The sequence below is a fragment of the Tamandua tetradactyla genome, chromosome 7 (assembly GCF_023851605.1).
Source record: "Tamandua tetradactyla isolate mTamTet1 chromosome 7, mTamTet1.pri, whole genome shotgun sequence".
Lineage (NCBI taxonomy): Eukaryota > Metazoa > Chordata > Mammalia > Pilosa > Myrmecophagidae > Tamandua > Tamandua tetradactyla.
The window spans coordinates 28,060,461-28,081,864 of record NC_135333.1 but is presented as its reverse complement, the minus strand read 5'-3'; the positions used below and the strand labels follow the sequence as shown (position 1 = coordinate 28,081,864).

Sequence of the window (21,404 nt, the reverse complement as noted above, 5' to 3'; positions counted from 1 at the left end):
AGTAACAGTTGCTTTTAGGCTTCAGAGGAAGCTATTTTTTCACCCCAGAATATTTTATTCATTTTTAATGCTTTTCTCAACTTTTTATTTTTATGTCTCTCATTACTGCAGGCAAGTTTATACCGAGGCGGCTACAGCCGATTTGCCCCCTACTGAAGTGACGTGAGACCCCTGCAAATGGGACAGCCCCCCAGTTCATGAGGCCTGGCTATTGCAATATTTACTAGTAGAGGAACTCTGTAGCAAGATGAAGAGGAAAAACAAACAAACAAACACAAAAAAACACAAAAAAAGAGAGAATACTTTTTTATACCTCACTTTGTTCTTTGAATATGTATTTTTCCTTTAAATTTCTGCCTTTAATTCTTTTGTTCCAAAGATTGTGCATTTTTTTCTTTTTTTTTTAACTGTGGTAAAAAAAAATAATGCATTTCCATGTCTGTATGTCCGTGCTGAGCTTATTCTGTCAATCACAAAAGAGACAGTTAATGAGGAAGGAGAGACATTAGGAGCTGATGTAAATGCATCTGATCAGAAATCAGCAGACAGAATTACCAAAGTGTATCTGGTGCTGAATGGTTGGGGGACAAGCAGAAGAGGAAAAGGAAGATGTTCTTTCCTTTCTGCCACAGGATATTCTTCTAGTCTTCTGAGTTTCTGGTCTCTGTCAGGCAGTTCTGATTGGCTGTGGCAGGAATCCACATGCTGATAAATGACAGGAATCTGTGCCTACAAAGCAGGAGAATTAAAAAGATGCTTTCCTTTCCTCCTCCCTCCTGTCTTCTCCATTCTTTTTACAATCATCTTACGTGCACAGCCTGAGACAGTTGGTGTAGTTTTTGGAATTAAATATTAATGTTTCCAAACACGCGCTCAGACTGTGGATAATAAACACCTCATTAGGAAACCAGTCTCAGAATGAACTCTGGAGTATAAAAAAGAGCATTCTTTTCTTAATCCTAGCATTCCTGCTGTCCTACTTCCCCTTTAATGGAACCACAGCTTAATTTATCTGTCCTTTTATTTACACCTGCTTTCATGTCCTCAAGATTCAGGAATTTCAGGCCCAGGAGCAGAAGAAGAGCCAGTCGCCAGATTTCCCCCACATATCTGGACACAGCTTGAGGATTAGAAGTACAAATTATTGAGAGCCATTATAAACGGTGAAGAGGAGAAAGGAAGGTTAGACAATGTCCAGCAAGTCACTCTGATATGCCTTATCTTTCTCTTGCATTGAAGTCAGTACAAAGTATAAAAAATATAGAACCTGTTGAAAAAAATAAAGCATAAAGTCCTAGTATAGCTGTCCCTGGAAGTTTTGGTGATGAGGACATGTAAGTACAGGCAGAGGCACTTTGAACTAGCTCCAAAGCCATAGGAATTCTCATCTTCTAGAGCCTTTGAGTCACTGTATCCACAGTCATGAGCCCTTGTGGCCATTCCACCCAGTTTTTCATTGGCCTCCAAAGGCACCTAGCTGAGCACCTGGACCACTTAATATAAAACCCAGAGCTCCTGAGGTTGTTCCCCTCCCATCCTGGAAGGAGAGTCTGAAATGGCAAGGATCTTACATATTACCAGAAAGAGCCATGCCATGGCCACTGCAGTGAGTCATTGCACTTGCTATCTGGTTTCAATTTCATATATCAAAGTGGGGGAGAAAGTGTTTCTCTTATTGGCTGTTACTGATAAAGGCAAGCGTCCTACAGCATTTCCAAAATGAAGGCATTAGAAAATAGAAAAGTACGGTCTGTTTGGCTCCCTGGTCTATTCATATTGGTACTAGGGTGACCTTTCACCCAAGGGATAGCTGCTAAAGGGAGTAATTCAGAGACATGGAGCTTCTGGTTCGTTATGGGTTTGGTTTTGACTTGTTTTGTTTTGTTTTTTTAACTACTGCCTCCTGCCTCAAGTGTTCTTGCCTGGTAAATGGTTCATGTCCCTGAATTAAAATGACTGACATATGACAGCATCAAACATTGTTTGTAAGCAAAGTGATATATCTGGGAGGGCACTGGCCTGTCATGTGTAATACATATCTTCTTTCCATTCAGAATTTTCTCTCCTGGTAACTGGGAGAGAGGCTGTGCCTGAAACTAGAGGCCTCGAAGCAGTTATTATTGAGTCTGGGGAGGAATGCATAGAATAAGGGGATACTCGTTGCCCAGTACATTGACCCTTTTTTAAAGCCCCGCCCCATCCCCCAGCCAAAGTTTGGTTTATTGCTGTTAAGACAATTTTTGTTACATGTATATAAATATTTTAGTTAGAGGAGGGGAAAATGGAATCCAGGACTTCTACAGTTCTAGGAAATGGGGGCAGGGAAGTTTTTTTTTTCTTTTGTTTTTGTTTTGAGGGAGAGCTTTTACTTACTACAGAAAATGAGAGATATTTTGCGTCATGTTCAAATAGGAGCCATTCTCAAGAAATGGCAAGCCACTTACTCAAGTGAAGACTAGGCCAAATTCGAAATGGTTGTACCTGTAGCAGTGCGGGGAGAATAGGGAAATGCATTTAAGAATTTTTCTCTTCTTTTTTCCTAGAAAGAAATAAGCATGATGAGAAAGGTAGAGAAAGCAGTTCCCACGGCCCTTTTAAAAGAGGCAGAAGCTTGGGCTTGAGGTACCTCATTTCAGTTCAGCTGGTTCTGGCTGAGGATTTGGCAGGCAAGCTCTGTTTTCCAGTGGGTTTCTGCTGCATTTCCAGGAATGGTTTTAGATACTGCTTCCTCCAGTCCCTTTTCTTTGAAAGACTAAATGGAGTTCAGCTTTTCATTAAAGGCCTTTGGTTTTCATTGTCAGTGCTGAGAACTGGGGCTCTCCAAAGCACCTAGATTTCACAGTATCAACCTCCCCATCACCTTTTGAATGTTGAGATTCCAAATAGTCGTACAAGTCAACTCCATCAGAAGCAGGTTCCTTTGAAGCATCTATGCTTGTAAATTCTTGACTCTATTTCACATTGGATTAAGAAACAGAGTCAAAAGAAAGTTTAATATCTTGTGAGCTTGTTAGGATACTGGTTGATAATTCAAAAAACTTACTGTTGCTGAATCACAGATTACATGGATGATTTTGACAGCTTTACTGTAGTTCCTGACCTGAACTTTCTATACTAAGCATTTTGCTCTTAGATGCAGGGCTCTATTTAAGGAGAACTATAGTGAAAAACCTTTATCTAAATATCCCTCTTTCAGCCCAGAGAGCTGCCCATAGGTCTTTTCAAGTATTCCTTGTGTTACTTAGTTCTACTCCCATTAGCCCAGATTAGTCATTTGTGATTCATCATTCTTAAGGCTCTCAGGTTTTAAAAACCTACTACTACCAATAACCCTCCAACAGCTAGTCTGAATTGAGCCAACTTTTTTTTTTGTCCTTGAAAAAGAAACAGACAAGGCTCTACTCTTAGTTTAAGGGGAGCTAGTGGAGATAATTCAGTGCTAGCAGCTTTCCGTCAAATTGTGTGACTCCTCAGGGGCTGAACTGCTCTTAGTTTAGGTCATACTTTACTAGAGGTGTAACAGATAAGTCATTTAATCACCACCATCCTATGACTAATCACATAGCTTCCAGATAGGAGGGAGTAAAATAGGGACGGAAGCATCCCAAGGATGTGCAACAAGGGCATGATAAGCCGCCCCCACCCGCCTTCCCTCTGGCAGGAGAAAAAGTCCTACCAAGGGACAGTCTGGGAAGCACTTACGCATGCATAAGGAGGGAAAAGGGGGAAATGTTTGATGAACCTTCCCCTTTTGCCAAGTCCGGCCAGTTCTCTGCTGCTTAAAACCCTCTAACACAGTAACATTTACAGAATTGCAGGTTTTTTTCCCCAGATACTAGGAGGAAAGGGACTTTGGGGGGTGGGGAAGGGGTCGTGATGTTTTAAAAGCGTAAGTTACCTGTTTGCACTGTTTTAAGTTAGGAAAAAATAGTGGGCAAGGTGAACATCCGACGTAAATTTGTGTGTTTTTATTTTGTCATGCTCTTGAAAATGTTTGACCATTTGTAGTATACATCAGTGAAACTTGATTCTCTGTTGCATAAAACACTATATTTTTTGGAAATGTTACTGTCCACAAGCCTTTTCCCTCCCTCTCCTTTTTCCTATGTACTTCCTTCATACTTGCTTTACTGATCAACAAGGCAATAGCCATCCAAGAGCTAAGGCATGAAACAGGGCCCTCTCCAAGCAGGCTCTGGGTGTCCAAAGCCAGCATGTGCCCTCTGGCTTAGTGAGTATAGTAGAGTCCCTGACACTTTTCTTTGAAAATAAGTCTTACTGACCAGACTACAGCAAGTTATCAAGTTCCTGCATCAAGAGATGGAGGGGATTCCTGAAATATTGCAGTTGGCTGTGGTAGCTGAGTTCTTTTCCATGTTACCGAAACTGTAGCCAGTTACAGTTTAACTCAGGAAAACGGTAGATCAATTCAGCCATGGTAGTGCTGGTTGGCAGGGATTGGTAACTGAGAGAACTACTCATCAGCCAAGACTCAAACCTTGCCTTTAAGGAGACTGCCAGCAACAGGGGCTTGATCCCACTTGTCTGGTAGTTGTATACACGCCGGCAATGTGAGGCCTCAGCTCACACCGGCAAGCAAAAAGGGAACATTGATTCTCTTATCTCCCCACCCCCTGCCCCTGTTACTACCACCAGATTCCCAGGGGGTTCATGAGCTTTTGGATTTTTAAAAAAATGTTTTTTGGTTTGGTTTTTCTGGGGACTGATAAGTGCTTTAAGCAATGTCTATACCCCATCGAGTCTCCCAACTTAATTATTTTCTTGTATTTTTCTTTTCACAGTATTTTGGTGTGTGTGTGTGTGGTGTGCTTGTTTTGGCAGCTTATTTTGGCTGTATAATCTACCGAGTGATGAATTGATCCTTTTTTCCCTAAGGGATATGAATTTTTTTCCTTGTGTTATAATTCTGCTTGTGAATAGCTGGAGCAAACTTGGGGCTGACACATGTAAGCTAGGGCTGCAAAGTAATAAAAGAGGCAGTAGTGTTTTCTTGTCCCTGACAGGCAGACCTACCTGAGTCTCTGAGCTTTTCAGTCCAAATCATTTTTGCAAGGCTAAAAATACCACAGACCTCCCCATTTCCCTCCCACCCTCCATGGCAGGGACGGAACCATCCCTACATGCAACATGCCATTTCTCCAGCCCTTCCCATTGCCATGGCAAAACAGGTACCTTCGGGGAATGGGGGCATCCCATGGGATGCTTGTATAATTGACCACCTAGCCTTCTCTCCTTCCCCTCTCACTCTCCCCAGAATCACTTCCTAGGACACCCGAGCTGCTTGCCCAGGGTCCTGTTTCCCTGCTAAATCCAGAGAAGCATCCCAGGGCTTTGTGACAGTCTCTAATTCCCTTCCTTTCTCGTTAAGAATCATATTGTATAGTAGCTTTCAGACCATACAGTATTCATTGGGTTACTCCTATTATCAAGTAGCTGGAATTGTGAAGGTCGGAGTAGTTAGATCTTTAGCTTTTATTCCTTATTTTTTTGTATTACTATCCATGTGTATAAATTATTGATCATGTTGCTGGCTTTTATAAACTCTAAGCAAAGGAGGAGCACTGCCTCTGCCTTTGCAAATGGTAATGAAGCACTGTTTTTAAATAAAAGAGAGAAACACCATTCTTTGGCTTGTGTGTATTGATCCTTGTTCCCAGTTACTTCCTCCTAAGGCTCAAAAGATAGAATTTGGATGGGACTTCTTAAGGTGGGAAAAAACACTTTCCTAATTGTAAGACATTATAATTCATGGTAGGCTATAAGGCAAATGAGACCAAAAGCTGGAACTGTGTAAATTTCTCTTTGTAGCTTCCTCCAGTTGATAAGCTCCAGTCTTTCTGGAAGCTGCTTTTGTGCTTCTGCTTCTGCAGTCTGTCAGCTTTATCTTTTTGCTTTCCATCCTCCCCTGGACTCACAGCTGCTCTCCTCACCAATTCTCGGGAACCCCTAGTAATAATGGCTGATACAAAGCACTGTTCAAAGCACTTTCCAACCACCCTATAGGGCAGTGCTTGGCAGGCATTCTGTGCTCTTTGTGCTACTGTCCTTCTTGCTAGGTATGCCAAGAATGCAAAGCCCTGACTGTTCTTTGCCAAGGCCATTCCTGGCAGTTGTGTTTGCAACAGGTCACCTTAAGGAGTGAGGCAATATATCCATCCACAAAGAGCAACCTTGCTTAATACCTGCTATTAAAAAACATAGACTCCCCAAGACCAGTGTTGCTCGTCTGCAGTGCAAGACCTAACTGTTTGCACAGCATCCATCTAGGCTGTGATTGCTTCTCGCCCAGGTGACTTGGGGGCCAGGGAAACCAACCCATGAGCTGTTGCTCATCATTTGCTGTAAATAATAAAATTCTTTGCCTCTGACCTAGTCTCCTGTCTTCTATCAGCATCCATGAAACACAGTAGCAGGCTAACTTAACTTTTAATGAGGGACAAGTCAAATCCCAGTCCTGACAGTACTGTTATTTTCGTATTGAAGATAAACTGAGGAATAGAATAAAGTAACTTGTCCTGAGCGAGTCACACAGGAAGTGGCAGAACCAGGATTTGAATCCAGGCAGTCTGGCAGCTGAGTCTGTGCCCTTCACTACCAGGCTATTTATCATTCCTAGTGTTTCTCTTACATAAACTCGCAGAAATTCAAAGAACTGGCATTTCTCTCTCTCTAACTGTTCCTCTGCCTCCTTAGTGCACTTCACCACCACTCCCTTAGATCTTGGTATTTCCCTGGGGCTCTGTTTTAGGACTCTGTCTTTTCCTACTTTACCCTCAAAATGTCACAAACTGAAATTTCTGTCTACATGTTAATGATGCATTTCTATCGAGTCCGTAAGGCTCCCCTAAACTCTAGACTTAGGTCCAACCACAGTCCCATGGGCTCCTAAAATTCCATATCCCTGAAAAATTATTTTTCTACCCAAAACCTCCTGTGTTCTCTAGATCAGTAAATTGAACAATTGCAACAGCCATGTTAAAACTGTTGAGAAAAGAACATACTGTAAAAAGAAAAGGTTTTAATCTTGCTAATAAAGAAGGTGTGTTCCCACCTTTGTCTTCAGTTAATACAGATCCTGTGCCCCATTTACCCTGAGCTAGGTGCCTGTATCCAACAGCCCTTCTTATCCTAGAAACAGCGCTGCCAGCCTGAAACCTAGACCTCGTTTAGTGTTTCCAATGTCAGTTAATGGCAGCGACCACCCAGTTTCTAAGATCAGGAAACCCCTCTGGCATCTCTGACACCCCACCCCTGACTTCTCTCCCCACTAGTAGTCAATCAGCAAGTCCAGTTGATTACTTGGCCTTCAATCCCCCCACTTCTCACTTTGCTTAGGCACAGTGGCTTCTTTCCCATGTTCTTTAAATTAAAACCAAGCTCATTCCCATCTCTGGTGATTTGCCTGAGTTGTTCCCTCTTCCTTGAAACAGTGTTTCTAGTTCTTTTCCCTCTGGTCTTATTGAATGTTGCCTCTTCAGCAAGGCTCCCTCTAGCCAACCAATCTAAAGGAGCCCCTTCCCCCTGTTATAGCACCCTACTTGATTGTTTCATAGCTCTCACTATTCTAAATTTATCTGAAGTTACCTTGTTTATTTACTTGTCTATTGTTTGTCTCTCTCTTCTGTTAAATTCTATTAGAATGTAAGCTCCATGAGGAAAGGGGCTTAGGCCGTTTCTCACCCTTGTGTCCCCATATCCCTGGCATGTGGCAAACATTCAATGAAGTAGCCGTTGAGTGAAAAATGGCTTGCTAGCTGCTTCCTCTTGTTCCTCTAGTCAGTCAATCCTCAGCACTTCCACTTGAATTCTTCTAAAATGAATATGATCATATTGTCCTCCTTCTCATAATCCTTAAGTAACTCCCATTCTCTAGAGCAATCTGAAAGCTTCTAAGATGGCCCTCAAGGCCACCTTGTCCACTTGGTTCCTGTGTGTTCTTACCCTGGCGACAGAGCTTCTCTCCCCAGACAATTTGCCTCTTTCTTGCCTTTGCTGCACCACCCTCTGCCTTTTGGATGAAATTGTCCTCAATTTTCAAGGCTCAGCTCAGATGTCACTTCTTGCCCTTTCCCTCTCTGTTCTTCAGTGTCCCTATTTCTCAGGAATAGCAATCATTCAAGCTGAACTGCTGGTTTCTCAAAAAGACAAGACTGGGACCTCTAACCAAGGATATGGGAGGCATGCGCACAGGGTGCACTTCTAATGATGAAACCGGACTTGATCCCCAAGGATTATATTTAAAGCAGAATTACTTTATTGGCATTTTAAGAGGAGGATCAGAAAGATGATGAAGAGCCAAGGCTTTCACTTTAGTGTACTCCATCAAGTGCGTGTATTATACCTTTACTCCCATGCTCCCAAGCCACCAATGATTGCTTTGATGATGATTAAGGAGATATTATTGGTATGAAAAAAGGACTGGAAGGCATTCAGAACCACCCAGACTTCTTTTCTCTACTTATCTACCCCACTGACTCATCTGTGGAATGTTAGATTAGGTCCCTCCTGTGCTAAAGTGCTGATTCTATATACTTGATAATGGAATTTATCTCTCCAGGTGGAAATGCTCTGTCCTAGGAATGAGAACAAGCCAGTCATGAGATACCATCCAAGTTCCTTCCCTTTAGACCAAAGTTCTCTCTATTTCATGGCAAAGAAAATGCTTGTGTATCAAGCCCAGTAAGAAGCTATAAGGGAAAAATTGTGTCAACCCTTCGACCAAGTGTTATCAAAAGCCGGCCCCACCTGGTGACTTGTCAGGAAAATGGTGCCTTGATTTTGGAAAATACCTAATGTAGTAAATATTGGAGGTTCTCAACCAAACATGCACATTGGCACCACCCAAGTTTTTCAAACAATGTATATGCCTAGGCTACATACCCAGAAATTAATATCCAGAGCTGACCTTGGTAGGAGGAAGGGTCCAGGTATCTGGATTTTATCAAGAGGCCAAAAATAATCCTGATGTGTTTCCTGACTGAAAACTGCCACTAAATAATTTTGGATTCTACCACCTTCTCAAAGGCTGGAAACTTCTGAAGGTCTTCTGAGAGGTAGAGAATGGAAAAGCTCATAAAAAATGGCCTTAGACCCAACTACCACAGGGTCATTGGAATAGCAATATTCAAAGGTCATGGGTCTACACATCTCAGCCAGATCACTCTTCCTAAAAGTACCTGTTTTCTCATTATTCCCTGGTCAAACTCCATGAATGCTTCAATGTCTGAGCAAAATTCTAAACTCCATAGCTACGCATTGGCGGCATCTTACATCTTTTGCCTCAAATCATCTTTCCAGACTTAGAATCTGTAACAAGGATTCCACACTGAAAGACAGCTAAAATATCATAGAACTCCATGAGGGCAGGGGCCTGGCTTGTCTTGTTCATTGCTGTGACCTAGAACATGACTGAGGACTGCCAGAGCAGGGAACTAGATGGGTCTGGCTCAACGAAGTGCATCTCATGCCCACCCTTTCCTTTCATGATAATTCCTAGTTGCATCATGTCCCTTCTACCTAGTTTTCCCACAGTCTTGCAGTCCCTACCAGCCTCCGGACTCCTCCCTGTAGCATTGGTTCACTATGTTCTGACCACATTTGGCTTTGTGCTGTATTATTTTGAATTCCTTGAGGCCAGAACTGTGCTCTATTTAGCTCTCTCACCAGTGCCTGGTGCAGAACCGTAGCCACCAGGAGCTCCATCAGGACCCATGGGCCTTGGACAGTCCTGACGTGGACATCAGTCTCAGATGCCTCTGAGCAGAGTCCTGTGTAAAGTCCTTTCAGTACTTTACATGAAATGCACAGACTTGAATGTAGTACATTGCACTCACTCCACAGAAGACAGAGCTCATGAACCCAGCATAAAGGAGAGGGGCGTGCATGGGAAGTGTTTCCATCCCTCTTCTGCTTTGAGAAACTGTATTCATATAGTATTTTAAAGCATGAGCTCTGGAGCCAGGTTTTGAGTGTGATTGTTAGGTTCTGGTTGCAACTTGGCCAAATGATTATGTCCAGTTGTCTGGTCAGGCAAACACTGGACTGACCATTGCTGCAAGTTTATTTCACGGCTGGTTGATAAACTGAAAGGCTGGTATACTAAGTCATCAGTCAGTTGATTGCATCTATGGCTGATTACATCTACAATCAACTAAAGCATGTCTCCCACAACAAGATAATCCAATTAGTTGAAGGCCTTTAGGGAAGGAGGAGACCCTCACAGCTTCTTCAGCCAGCAAGCCTCTCCTGTCACTTTATCAGAGGCTCTAGTTTCACAACCTGCCCTACAGATTTTGGACTCTTCCTTTTCCATGGTTGTATGAGACACCTTTATAAATCTCATATTTACAGATCTCTACTGTTGGTTCTGTTTCTCTAGAGAACCCTGACTTACACAGCTTGGTATCAGAAGCAGTTCTTGAGAAATAGAATCTTAAAAATGGTTTTTACTATTGGTTTTCTACTCTGACTAGACTCAGAAACACTAATGACTCTGTTTCCAATCATCAAGATGGCACTGACAGTCCATAAGAGAATTGGCAAAAGAGATACTCAAAATATCACCATTAAATTCTGCTAAATGTACCCTTATTCAAAGCAAGGCTCTGGGTGATAATGTTTTTGACACCTTTACGGAGTTTTATGGAATTAAGAAGTATAATGATGTTGGCTGGTAGTTGTTAGATATGCTGGAAATAGTGATGAGGGAAAAGGATGAGCTGAAGGATTCAAATTTCAAACTTCAGTGCTGTATGAATGATGTAAAAGTTTCCATGTGTGCCCTGAAAGAAAATCTTATTTCCTGTGGTCACAGACTTGAGATATCTGAAAACCAGACACAAAGCATCATTGTGCAAGTAGCAGATTTACAGCATAAACTAAAATCTCAACCTTGCAGGGTGTCTGCTGTTAAAGGGCTTTGATTGGAAAAGAATGAAATCTTGAAATGTGGAATGGTAATAAATGGCTGGATAATGATGGCAATGGTGAGAGGGGATCCCTGGAATCTGCTGAGCTTTTGCTAGATAGATCTGTAATGAACTGCAGGAAAGTTTCCTGACTTCCAGCCTGTCTTGAGGAAACAGCTTCCTGACCTCCAGTATCCTCAGAGAAGTCTGCCATCCAACCTCCACATAACGAGATTAACCCTTCACTACCTGCTAACCATGTAACCACCTCCCCTGGGGAAATAGCCCTCATTCCTCTGTCTGAAGTGACAAATCCTATTTCACCAGATGAAACTGTAATGGAATGCCCTGAGGTAACTGACTTGAAAGACACTTCCATTTCTTTTCATGACCCACTCCCACCACCCCTCTTTTCTTCAAGACCTATAACTAACTAAAGTCCTAACAGGCCCCAAAAGGTGAGGTACAAAGTGTCACCTATGAGGAGGTACACTATACTCCAAAAGAACTATGAGTTTTCCAATGTATATAGACAGGAATCGGGAGACTATGTGTGGGAGTTGATATTAAGAGTGTGGGATAATGGTAGAAGGACTATAAAGATGAATCAAGTTGAATTTATTGATTTGGGCTCACTAAGCAGAGATTCTGCATTCAGTGTTGTAGCTTGAGGGGTTAGAAAAGGCGTTAACAGTTTGTCTGGATGGTTGACTGAAGCACAAATCCAAAGGTGACCAACATTACCTGAGGTCGAAATGCCAGAATCGCCCTGGTATAATGTAGATGAGGGGATCCAGAGGCTTAGAGAGATGGAAATGTTAGAGTGAATTTATCATGGAAGACCTGCTCACACACCCAGGAATGTCTAGAGGACACACCTCTCACCAGAACCTTGATAAATAAATTCATGAAACTAGCTCCATCATCCCTGAAGGGCTCTTTAGTCGCCCTTCTCTGTAGGTCAGATATTACTGTGGAAACTGCTGTCACTGAGTTGGAATCCTTAAACACAGTGGAAATTATTGGCTCTCGAGTTGGCAGAAGTCATGTAGTGACGGTTCATCACCATAGATGATGTGGGCATGGCCACCATAATGGACAGCAGACTCAGCTGCAGTCAAAATAATCTGACTCTCAGAGACTTGTGGCTTTGGCTAGTAGATCACGGGGGTACCTAGAAGTACAATGTATGGGCAGTCTACTAAATTCTTGTTTGAGCTGAATAAGCAGAAGAATTCTAGGTCAAGCAAACAGAAGTCTAACTTGAATTACAAAAACACAGAATCACGGCCCCTTGATCAATTCCCAGACTTGAAATAGACCCAGGGGCCCTCAAATGAGGGGATGGCCAGGTATCTTTGGGGAAGGACCCTTTAATACTGCCCAAAGTTTACACTGTTAACTTTCCTCCCAGCCTATTTGGCTTGTGCAGAAATCTGCCCCTACCTAGCAAAATAGTGAATCGGAAGCAATACCATATTCCTGGAGGGATTGCAGAGATTAGTGCCACTCTTAAGGACTTGAAGGATGCAGGGTTGGTGATTCCCACCACATCCCCATTCAAATCTCCTATTTGGCTTGTGCAGAAAACAGATGGGTCTCGGAGGATGACAGTGGATTATTGTAAACTCAACCAGGTCGTGACTCCAATCACAGTTGCTGTTCCAGATGTGATATCATTGCTTGAGCAAATCAACACATCACCTGGTACCTGGTATGCAGCTATTGATCTGGCAAATGCTTTTTTTCTCAATAACTGTCAGTAAGGACCACGTGGAAGAGTTGGCATTTAGCTGGCAAGGCCAACAGTATACCTTCACTGACCTGCCTCAGGGTATATCAACTCTCCAGCCTTATATCATAATCTTGTCTGCAGGGACTTTGATCATTTCTCCCTCCTACCATTATACTGATGATATTATGCTGATTGGACCTAGTGAGCAAGAAATAGCAACTACTCTAGACTTATTGGTAAGGCATATATGGGTCAGAGAATGGGAGATACGTTGAACAAAAATACAGGGGTCTTCCACCTCAGTGAAATTTCTAGGTGTCCAGTGGTGTGGGGCATGTCAAGATATCCCTTCTAAGATGAAGGATAAGCTGTTGCGTCTGGCCTCAAAAGAAGGGGCACAATGTCTAGTTGGCCTCTTTGGATTTAAGACCACATTTACCTCATTTAGGTGTGCTACTCCGGCCCATTTACCAAGTGACCAGAAAAGCTGCTAGTTTTAAGTAGGGACCAGAACAAGAGGAGGCTTTGCGGCAGATCCAGCCTGCTGTGCAAGTTGCTCTGCCACTTGGGCCATATGATCCCAGCAGATCCAATGGTGCCGGAAGTGTCAGTGGCAAATAGGGATGCTGTCTAGAGCCTTTGGCAGGCCCCTGTAAGAGAATAACAATGCAGACCCTTAGAATTTTAGAACAAAGCCTTACCATCTGCGCAGATAACTACTCTCCTTTTGAGAAACAGCTTTTAGTCTGCTACTGGGCCTTAGTAGAGACTGAATGCTTAACCATGGGCCACCAAGTTACTATGAGACCTGAGTTGCCTATCATGAGCTGGGTATTGTCTGACACACCAAGCCATAAAGTTGGGCGTATGCAGCAACTCTCTATCATAAAATGGAAATGGTATATTAGAGATAAGGCTCAAGCAGGTCCTGAAGGCACAAGTATGTTACTAAGGAAGTGGCCCAAATGCCCATGGCCCCCACTCCTGCCACATTATCTTCTCTTTCCCAGTCCAGAGCTATGACCTCTTGGGGAGTTCCTTACAGTCAGTTGACTGAGGAAGAGAAAACTCGGGCCTGGTTTACATATGGTTCTACACGACATGATATGCAGGGACCACCCGAAAGTGGACAGCTGCAGCACTACAACCCCAACTTGGGATGTCCTTAAAAGACAGTGGTGAGGGGAAATCCTCCCAGTAGGTAGAACTTCCAGCAGTGCATCTGGTTGTTCTTTTTGTTTGGAAGGAGAACTGGTCAGAGGTGCTTTGTATACTGATTTATGGGCTGTTGTTAATGATTTGGCTGCATGGTCAGGGATTTGGAAGGAGCATGACTGGGAAATTGGTGACAAAGAGGTCTGGGGAAGAGGTGTGTGGATGGACCTTTCTGAGTGGGCAAAGAACTTGAAGATATTTATGTCCCATTTGAATGCTCACCAGAGAGTGACTTCAACAGAGGGAGGTTTTAATAATCAAGTGGATAAGATGGCCTGTACTGTGGTTACAAATCATCCTCTTTCCTCAGCCACTCTTGCCATTGCCCAATGGGATCAAGAACAAAGTGGACATGGTGGTAGGGATGGAGGTTATGCATGGGCTCAGCAACATGGACTTCCACTCACCGAGGCTCACCTGGCTATGGCCACTGCTGAGTACCCAATCTGCCAGCAGCAGAGACCCACAACAGCTCCTGATATGGCACCATTCCCTGAGGTGATCAGCCTGCTATCTGGTGGCAGGTTGATCACACTGGACCATTTCCATCATGAAAGGCAGCAATTTGTTGAATAGACGCATTCTCCAGATATGGGTTTTCATTCCCTGCATGCAATGCTTCTGCAAAACTACTACCATATGTAGACTAACAGAATGCCTTATCCACTTGTCATGTTATTCCACATAGCATTGCTTGTGATCAAGGAACCCACTTCACAGCAAATGAAATGTGGAAATGGGCACATGCTCATGGAATTCTCTGATCTTACCGTGTTTTCCATCATCCAGAGGCAGCTGGATTGATAGAATGGTGGAATGGCCTTTTGAAGATCCAATTATGGTGCCAATTAAGTGGCAATACCTTGTAGAGCTGGGGCAGTATTCTCCAGGAGGCTGTGTATGCTCTGAATCAGCATCCACTGTATTGTGCTGTTCTCTCATAGCTAGGATTCACAGGTCCAGGAATCAAGGGATGGAAATGGGAGTGGCACCACTCACTATCACCCCTAGTGATCCACTAGGAAAATTTTTGCTTCCTTTCCCTGAAACCTTAAGCTCTGCTGGTCTACAGGTCTTAGTTCCAAAAGAAGGAGTGCTCCTTCCAGGAGATGCAACAATTCCATTGAACTGTAAATTAAGACTGCCACCTGGCCACTTTGGGCTTTTCATGCCAATGAGTTAACAGGCATGAAAGGGGATTACCGTTCTGTCTGGGGTGATTGTTGCTAACTATCAAGGGCAAATAGGACTGCAACTACACAACAGAGTAAAGAAGAGTTTTCCTTGAGTTCAGGAGTTCCCCTAGGGCATCTGTTAGGACTACTGTGCTGTTCTAGTTTGCTAGCTGCTAGCTGCTAGAATGCAACACACCAGAGATGGATTGGATTTCAATAAAAGGTGATTTATTTAGTTAGTTCTTCAGAGGAAAGGCAGTATCTTTCAACTGAGATTCTTTCTTACACGGGAAGGCATAGGGTGATCTCTGCTGGCCTTCTCTCCAGGCCTCTAATTTCCAACAACTTTCCCCGGGGTGATTCCTTTCTGCATCTCCAAAGGCCTGGGCTGAGCTGCATGTGCTGAGATGAGGTATGCTGAGCTGCTTGGGCTGTGCTACGTTAAGGTCTCTCATTTAAGCACCAGCCAATTAAATCAAACATCATTCATTGCAGCAGGCATGCCTCCTAGCCAACTGCAGATGTAATCAGCAACAGATGAGGTTCACACACCATTGGCTCATGTCCACAAGAATAGATCAAGACACCTTCACCTGGCCAAGTTGACACCTGAACCTAACTACCACAGTGCCCTGTGATTAAAGTCGATGGAAAACTGCAACAACCCAATCCAGACATGATTACCAATGGCCCAGAAACTTCAAGAATGAAGGTTTCTTAACCTCACCTGGCAAAGAATCACAGCCCGCTGAAGTGCTTACTGAGAGTAAAGGGAACATGGAATGCATAGTAGAAGAAGGTAGTGTGAGATATGAATGACCACATGTCCAGTTACATAAATGAGGAATATGAATGTATGAATATTTCCTCCCTGTTTGGTTATGAGAATGTTTGCATTTGTACATAAGAAAATATCTTGTTTTCCTCTTATCATATGCCATAAGTTGTATTGTTCATGCTATAGTATTTAAGTCATAGGATCTGAAGTTTAAGAGTGAATGTTATCTAAGGACTTGCACCCTATTCGAGAGAAATATAGTGCATTTCCAGTTGTACACAGGACAGCTGAGTATTGTTAGGCAAAACATATGTCTGTTATTGTGTTCTATTTGGAAATTAAGCATGTTTCAAGGTGATGTGTACAGCTGCCAAGTTGACAAGGGATGGTCTGTGATGGTTAGGTTCTGGTGTCAACTTGGCCAAATGATTATGCCCAGTTGTCTGGTCAGGCAAGCCTGTCCATTGCTGCAAGGATATTTGGTGGCCGGTTGATATACTGGGAGGCTGGTGTATTAAGTCACCACATCAATCAGTTGACTGCCTCTATGGCTGATTACATCTACAATCAACTAAGGCATGCCTCCCACAACAAGATAATCCAATCAGTCAAAAGCTTTTTTTTTTTTTTTTTTGGGCATAGGCAGGCATTGGGAATCAAACCCAGGTCTCTGGCATGGCAGGTGAGAACTCTGACTGGTGAGCCACTATGACCTGCAATCAGTTAAAGGCTTTTTTTTTTAATTAAAAAAAATTACCAACCAACAAACAAAAATATTAACATGTCATTCCATTCTACATATATAATCAGTAATTCTTAATATCTTCACATAGTTGCATATTCATCATTTCTTAGAACATTTGCATTGATTTAGAAAAAAGAAATAAAACGATAACAGAAAAAAAAAAGATTATACATACCATACCCCTTACCCCTCACTTTCATTTATCACTAGCATTTCGAACTAAATTTATTTTAACATTTGTTCCCCCTATTATTTATTTTTATTCCATATGTTCTACTCATCTGTTGATATGGTAGATAAAAGGAGCATAAGACACAAGGTTTTCACAATCACACAGTCACATTGTGAAAGCTATATCATTATACAATCATCATCAAGAAACATGGCTACTGGAACACAGCTCTACATTTTCAGGCAGTTCCCTCCAGCCTCTCCACTACATCTTGAACAACAAGGTGATATCTACTTAATGCGTAAGAATAACCTCCAGGATAACCTCTCGACTCTGTTTGGAATCTCTCAGCCATTGACACTTAGTCTCATTTCACTCTTCCCCCTTTCGGTCGAGAAGTTTCTCTCAATCCCTTGACATTAATTCTCAGCTCATTCTAGGGTTTTTCTCAATCCCTTGATGCTGAGTCTCAGCTCATTCCAGGATCTCTGTCCCACGTTGCCAGGAAGGTCCACACCCCTGGGAGTCATGTCCCACGCAGAGAGAGGTAGGGTGGTGAGACTGCTCGTCATGTTGGCTGGAGAGAGAGGCCACATCTGAGCAACAAAAGAGGTTCTCTTGGGGGTGACTTTTAGGCCTAAATTTTAAGTAGACTTGACCTATCCTTTGTGGGGTTAAGTAGTTGAAGGCTTTTAAGGAAGAAGATTCTTTCACTGCTTCTTCAGCCAATGAGCCTCTCTTGTGGAATTCATCCAAACCCTTCATCAGAGCTGCCAGCTTTATAGCTTGCCCTACAGATTTTGGACTCTTCCATTCCCATGGTTGTGTGAGACACCTTTATGAATCTCCTATTTACAGATCTCTCCTGTTGGTTCTGTTTCTCTAGAAAACCCTGATAACACATCAAGGTTTGAAATATGACTCCATCACTTCCTGGATTTACGACTTTATACAAGCTGCTTAATGTGCCTCTTTGTTTTCATCTGTAAAATGGGGGTGTTAAAAGTCCCTACTTTATAAGATTGATGTAAAGATTTTAAAAATTATATATGTTAAATGCTTAGAATAGTTATCTGGCACATAGTATTTGCTCAGTAAATATGTTATTATTACTAAATTTATTGCTATTGGTGTGATCCACAGAGATGAGCCACATACTCCTGGGCTCCAATGACCTCAGCTCTGACATCCCCTTAACCCCTCAATTGTAGCTGTTCAATTGCCTGTCTTCCCTGCTGGACTGTGTGCTTCCCATATTGTTGTGAAACTAAGGCACAGCGAAGGCATAGATCCAGTTCCAATAGTGAGGAACTGTAGAGCATGCAAAATCCTGGCCGTATCTACTCATGTCGTTCCATGGACCTTGCTTGCCCCCAGTGACGGTTGGAACTCCATCAATCTTTCTCCACTGAATGAAGACCCATTACACTTTTGTTTGTTTGTTTGTTTGTTTGTTTTTATTATTAATTAAAGAAAAAAGAAATTAACACAACATTTAGAAATCATTCCATTCCCCATTACACTTTTGACCCAGCACTTCTTTTCTTCACTTGTCCTTAGAATCAAAGTCGTGAAATATTAGAGGTGGGTGGAACCTCTGAAGTTAAAATAACCCAGTCCTCCATCTTACCAACAGGATAATAGGGCCCTTGGAGGCTCAGTACAAGACCCCGTGGCCAGTTGTTGGCAGATTAGGACCACAGGGGCCTCTTCTCATCCAAATGTTGCCTTGTTGGTGTTTGAAAGTCTGCTTAATGGAAAAACAGAAGCATAAATCAGTCTTTCCAGAAGAATGGCAAGTTCTCCGAGATTGGGGATTTGGACTTTTACATCTTTTGTGCCAGCTCAGGGTACCTGTCCAGGGTGCTGGGCATTGGGGGCCATTCAATACATGTTTCCCGAATGTTCTGTTGTGTCTTCTCAAGGCACAACTTTGGTTGAGCATCTATTACGTAGGGGTCATGTTAGGTGAATTCATGTGTGAGCTCTCATTTAACTTTCACAACTTTTGAGGACTACTACCTATTATCTCCATTTTATAGATGAGAAAATGGAGACTCAGTAAAGTGTGGAGCCTTGCCCAGTCTCACACAGGGTGAGAATGGCAGAACCAAGTATAAACTAAGGAGTAATGCAGGGAACAGGTCTGCGGTAGGAGGAGAAGGAGACCAGGGAGGAGAAGGATGGTGAGCTTCATGGGCAGGTGGAGGCGGGGCGGGGGGGGGGGGGGAGGGCAGCTCCAGGCCCTGGAGGCCTAGCTTTCCGCTGACCTCTCTGTATGGTGATAGAAATCCTCCCTCCGGTCTTTCTCTTTGCTCACTTGAGGACTGACAGTCTCTGTAACCAAAAGAGCCCTGATGGGTCTTCATTATGGCACTGTAGTTCCTTCTGGTTTCTGAAACTGACTTCCCAGTTCACAGGTGGCAATTTCCCATTTCCAAAGCCAGAATTATAGATAGTCAAAAGTTGCTTCTCTTGAAACCTTCAGATCAGAGGTCAGCAAACTTTTTCTGTAAAGGACCAGATTGTAAATATTTTAGGCTTTGAGAGCCATACAGTCTCCCAACTTCTTTTACTGCCATTGCAGTAAAAGCCACCACTGACCACACAGAAAGAACAGGCATGGCTGCGTCCCAATTAAACATCATTTTCAAAAATGGTTGATAGGCTAGATTTGGACTGTGGGCCATGACTTGCCAAGAGTTTGGATCAATGCTTGTGAAAAATTCCCTGCTAAGTATACACTGAATGTACTACTGATTCCAAGTGTGGGAAAAATTACTAATCTCCAAATAACTTTTAAAAGTGTTGCCAGAATTGGCTTATTTAAACAATCTCAAAAAGTTCTACCTTAAACCTACAAGCACAAATGTGCAAATCTTAGCCCTACCACTTGTCAGTGGTGTGACCTTGGAAGAAGTTACCCTCTCAGCCCCCATTTCCTAATTTGTGAAACCGAAGTAATCAGTATCTACCTAAGGCATGGATTGTGTCTTAGATTCCTTATTTATAAAATAGAGATGACAAATGTACCTATTTTAGTAGTTTGTTGCAAAGATGAAATAAGGTAATAGTGCAGTGTACTTAACAGATTATCTAGAAGGTAGCAAATGGTCAATAACCATTTGCCATTATTATGCGATACGTTAATAATGCACTCAGTGTAGCCCCTAGTGCAGAAGCTATCAGTGAGTATTTCTTCTCCTTTCCTTTTTGGGGGCCAGGGATCAGGGATTTCTGGATGTTTTCAAGGATTCCTCAAGTTGGGAAGCTTAGAAGGCACCTTATCACAGAGAAGGAATAGAGCAAAAGATTCCCTAGGATCATACTCTTAAAATATGTGAAAATGGGAATTTGTATATATATATGAGTATGTATGTGATATATAATCTATATAATCAGGTTTTATTGCTAAGTTGCCATGTGCTTATGTCTCAGGGCGTGTGGGGGAAGTAGGATGGGTTTCAGGTCAGCTTGCAGGCCAATGTGGGCACCAGGAGCTGAAAGAGTAGGGGTGATCCCTGGACATTGCTACCAACATCTCCTCATTATTGGATCAACCTTATAATTGGATCATTATTCGATTACCTCATCACCACATCAGCACAGAACCATGCTAGCATTTCTTCTGACTTAAAAAGAAAAATCCTTTCTTGACCTCACTTCCCCCTGCCAATTCTGCCTTTTTTTTTTTTTTTTCAGACTTTCCCAGCAAAACTTATTTTGGTTTGCTAAAGCTGCCAGAATGCAATGTACCAGAAAGGGGTTGGGTTTTTTGATGGAGATTTAACTTAACAAAGTATAGTTCTTAGGACATGAAAATGTCCAAATTAAGGCATCAACCAGCTGATACTTGGACTCCGAAGAAAGGCTACTTGGCATCTGGGGTTTCTCTGTCAGATAGAAAGCACATAGCTGGTATCTGGTGGTCCTTCACTCTTGGGTCTCATTGCTTTCGGCTTTTGGTTCCAGTGGCCTCCTCTCTGAGCTTCTGTGGGTCCTCTCTTAGAATCTCCGGGGCTCTTTTCTACACGTTCTCCAGGTACTTCTCTCTCTCAGTTCTCTGGGCTTTTCTGTCTTTTATCCTCATACAGAATTCCAGGAAAGGATTAAGACCCACCTTGAATTGGGTGGGTCACATCTCAACTGAAACAACCTACTAAAAGGTCCCACCCACAACAGGTCTGCCCCCACAAGAATGGAATGAAAGAACATGGCCTTTTCTGGGGTACATGACAAACCAGCACACTCCTCAAAAGTGTTGTCTACGCTCACTGTCTCCAATGTCTTTCCTGCCTCTCTTAGACTCTCCCAACTCAAGTGTTTTCTCTTCTACTGCTCCCCATACCTGCTCCGTTCAAGGCCACCAATGGCCTCAAAGTCACTAAATCAGATCAGCTCTTGATCTCACTGTCTGACCCATCAGCAGCGTCTGACACAATCTATCCCTCTTTTTTCTTTGAGGGTTTCTTCACTTGGCTTTCAGGACACCCCACGCCTGCTCTTCTCTTACCTTGGCAGGTGTTCCTTCTCATCCTTCTTTGATGGCTGCTCCTCTTCACAGTGGAATGTGCCAGGCCTTGATTTTGGACAACTGCTCTTCATACCACCGCTCACTCCTTTGATAATTTTATCCACTCTTGTGGTTTTAAATGC

The 21,404-nt window shown here is 42.8% G+C and overlaps 1 protein-coding gene across 21 annotated transcripts in view; it reads left to right on the top strand.

Moving 5' to 3' along the window:
* The window catches only part of RBFOX2 (RNA binding fox-1 homolog 2), a 393,928-nt gene extending 388,283 nt beyond the window's left edge, over positions 1-5,645 (top strand). For all 21 annotated transcript variants that reach the window (XR_013179263.1, XR_013179264.1, XR_013179261.1 and 18 more), the window contains one exon: positions 112-5,645. Coding sequence is in view for 8 of the 21 variants with exons in the window: in XM_077168694.1 (XP_077024809.1) it covers positions 112-166 (55 nt within the window). In the remaining 13 variants the exon portion in view is untranslated. The remainder of the gene's footprint in view (positions 1-111) is intronic.
* The last annotated feature ends 15,759 nt before the right edge of the window (positions 5,646-21,404 follow it).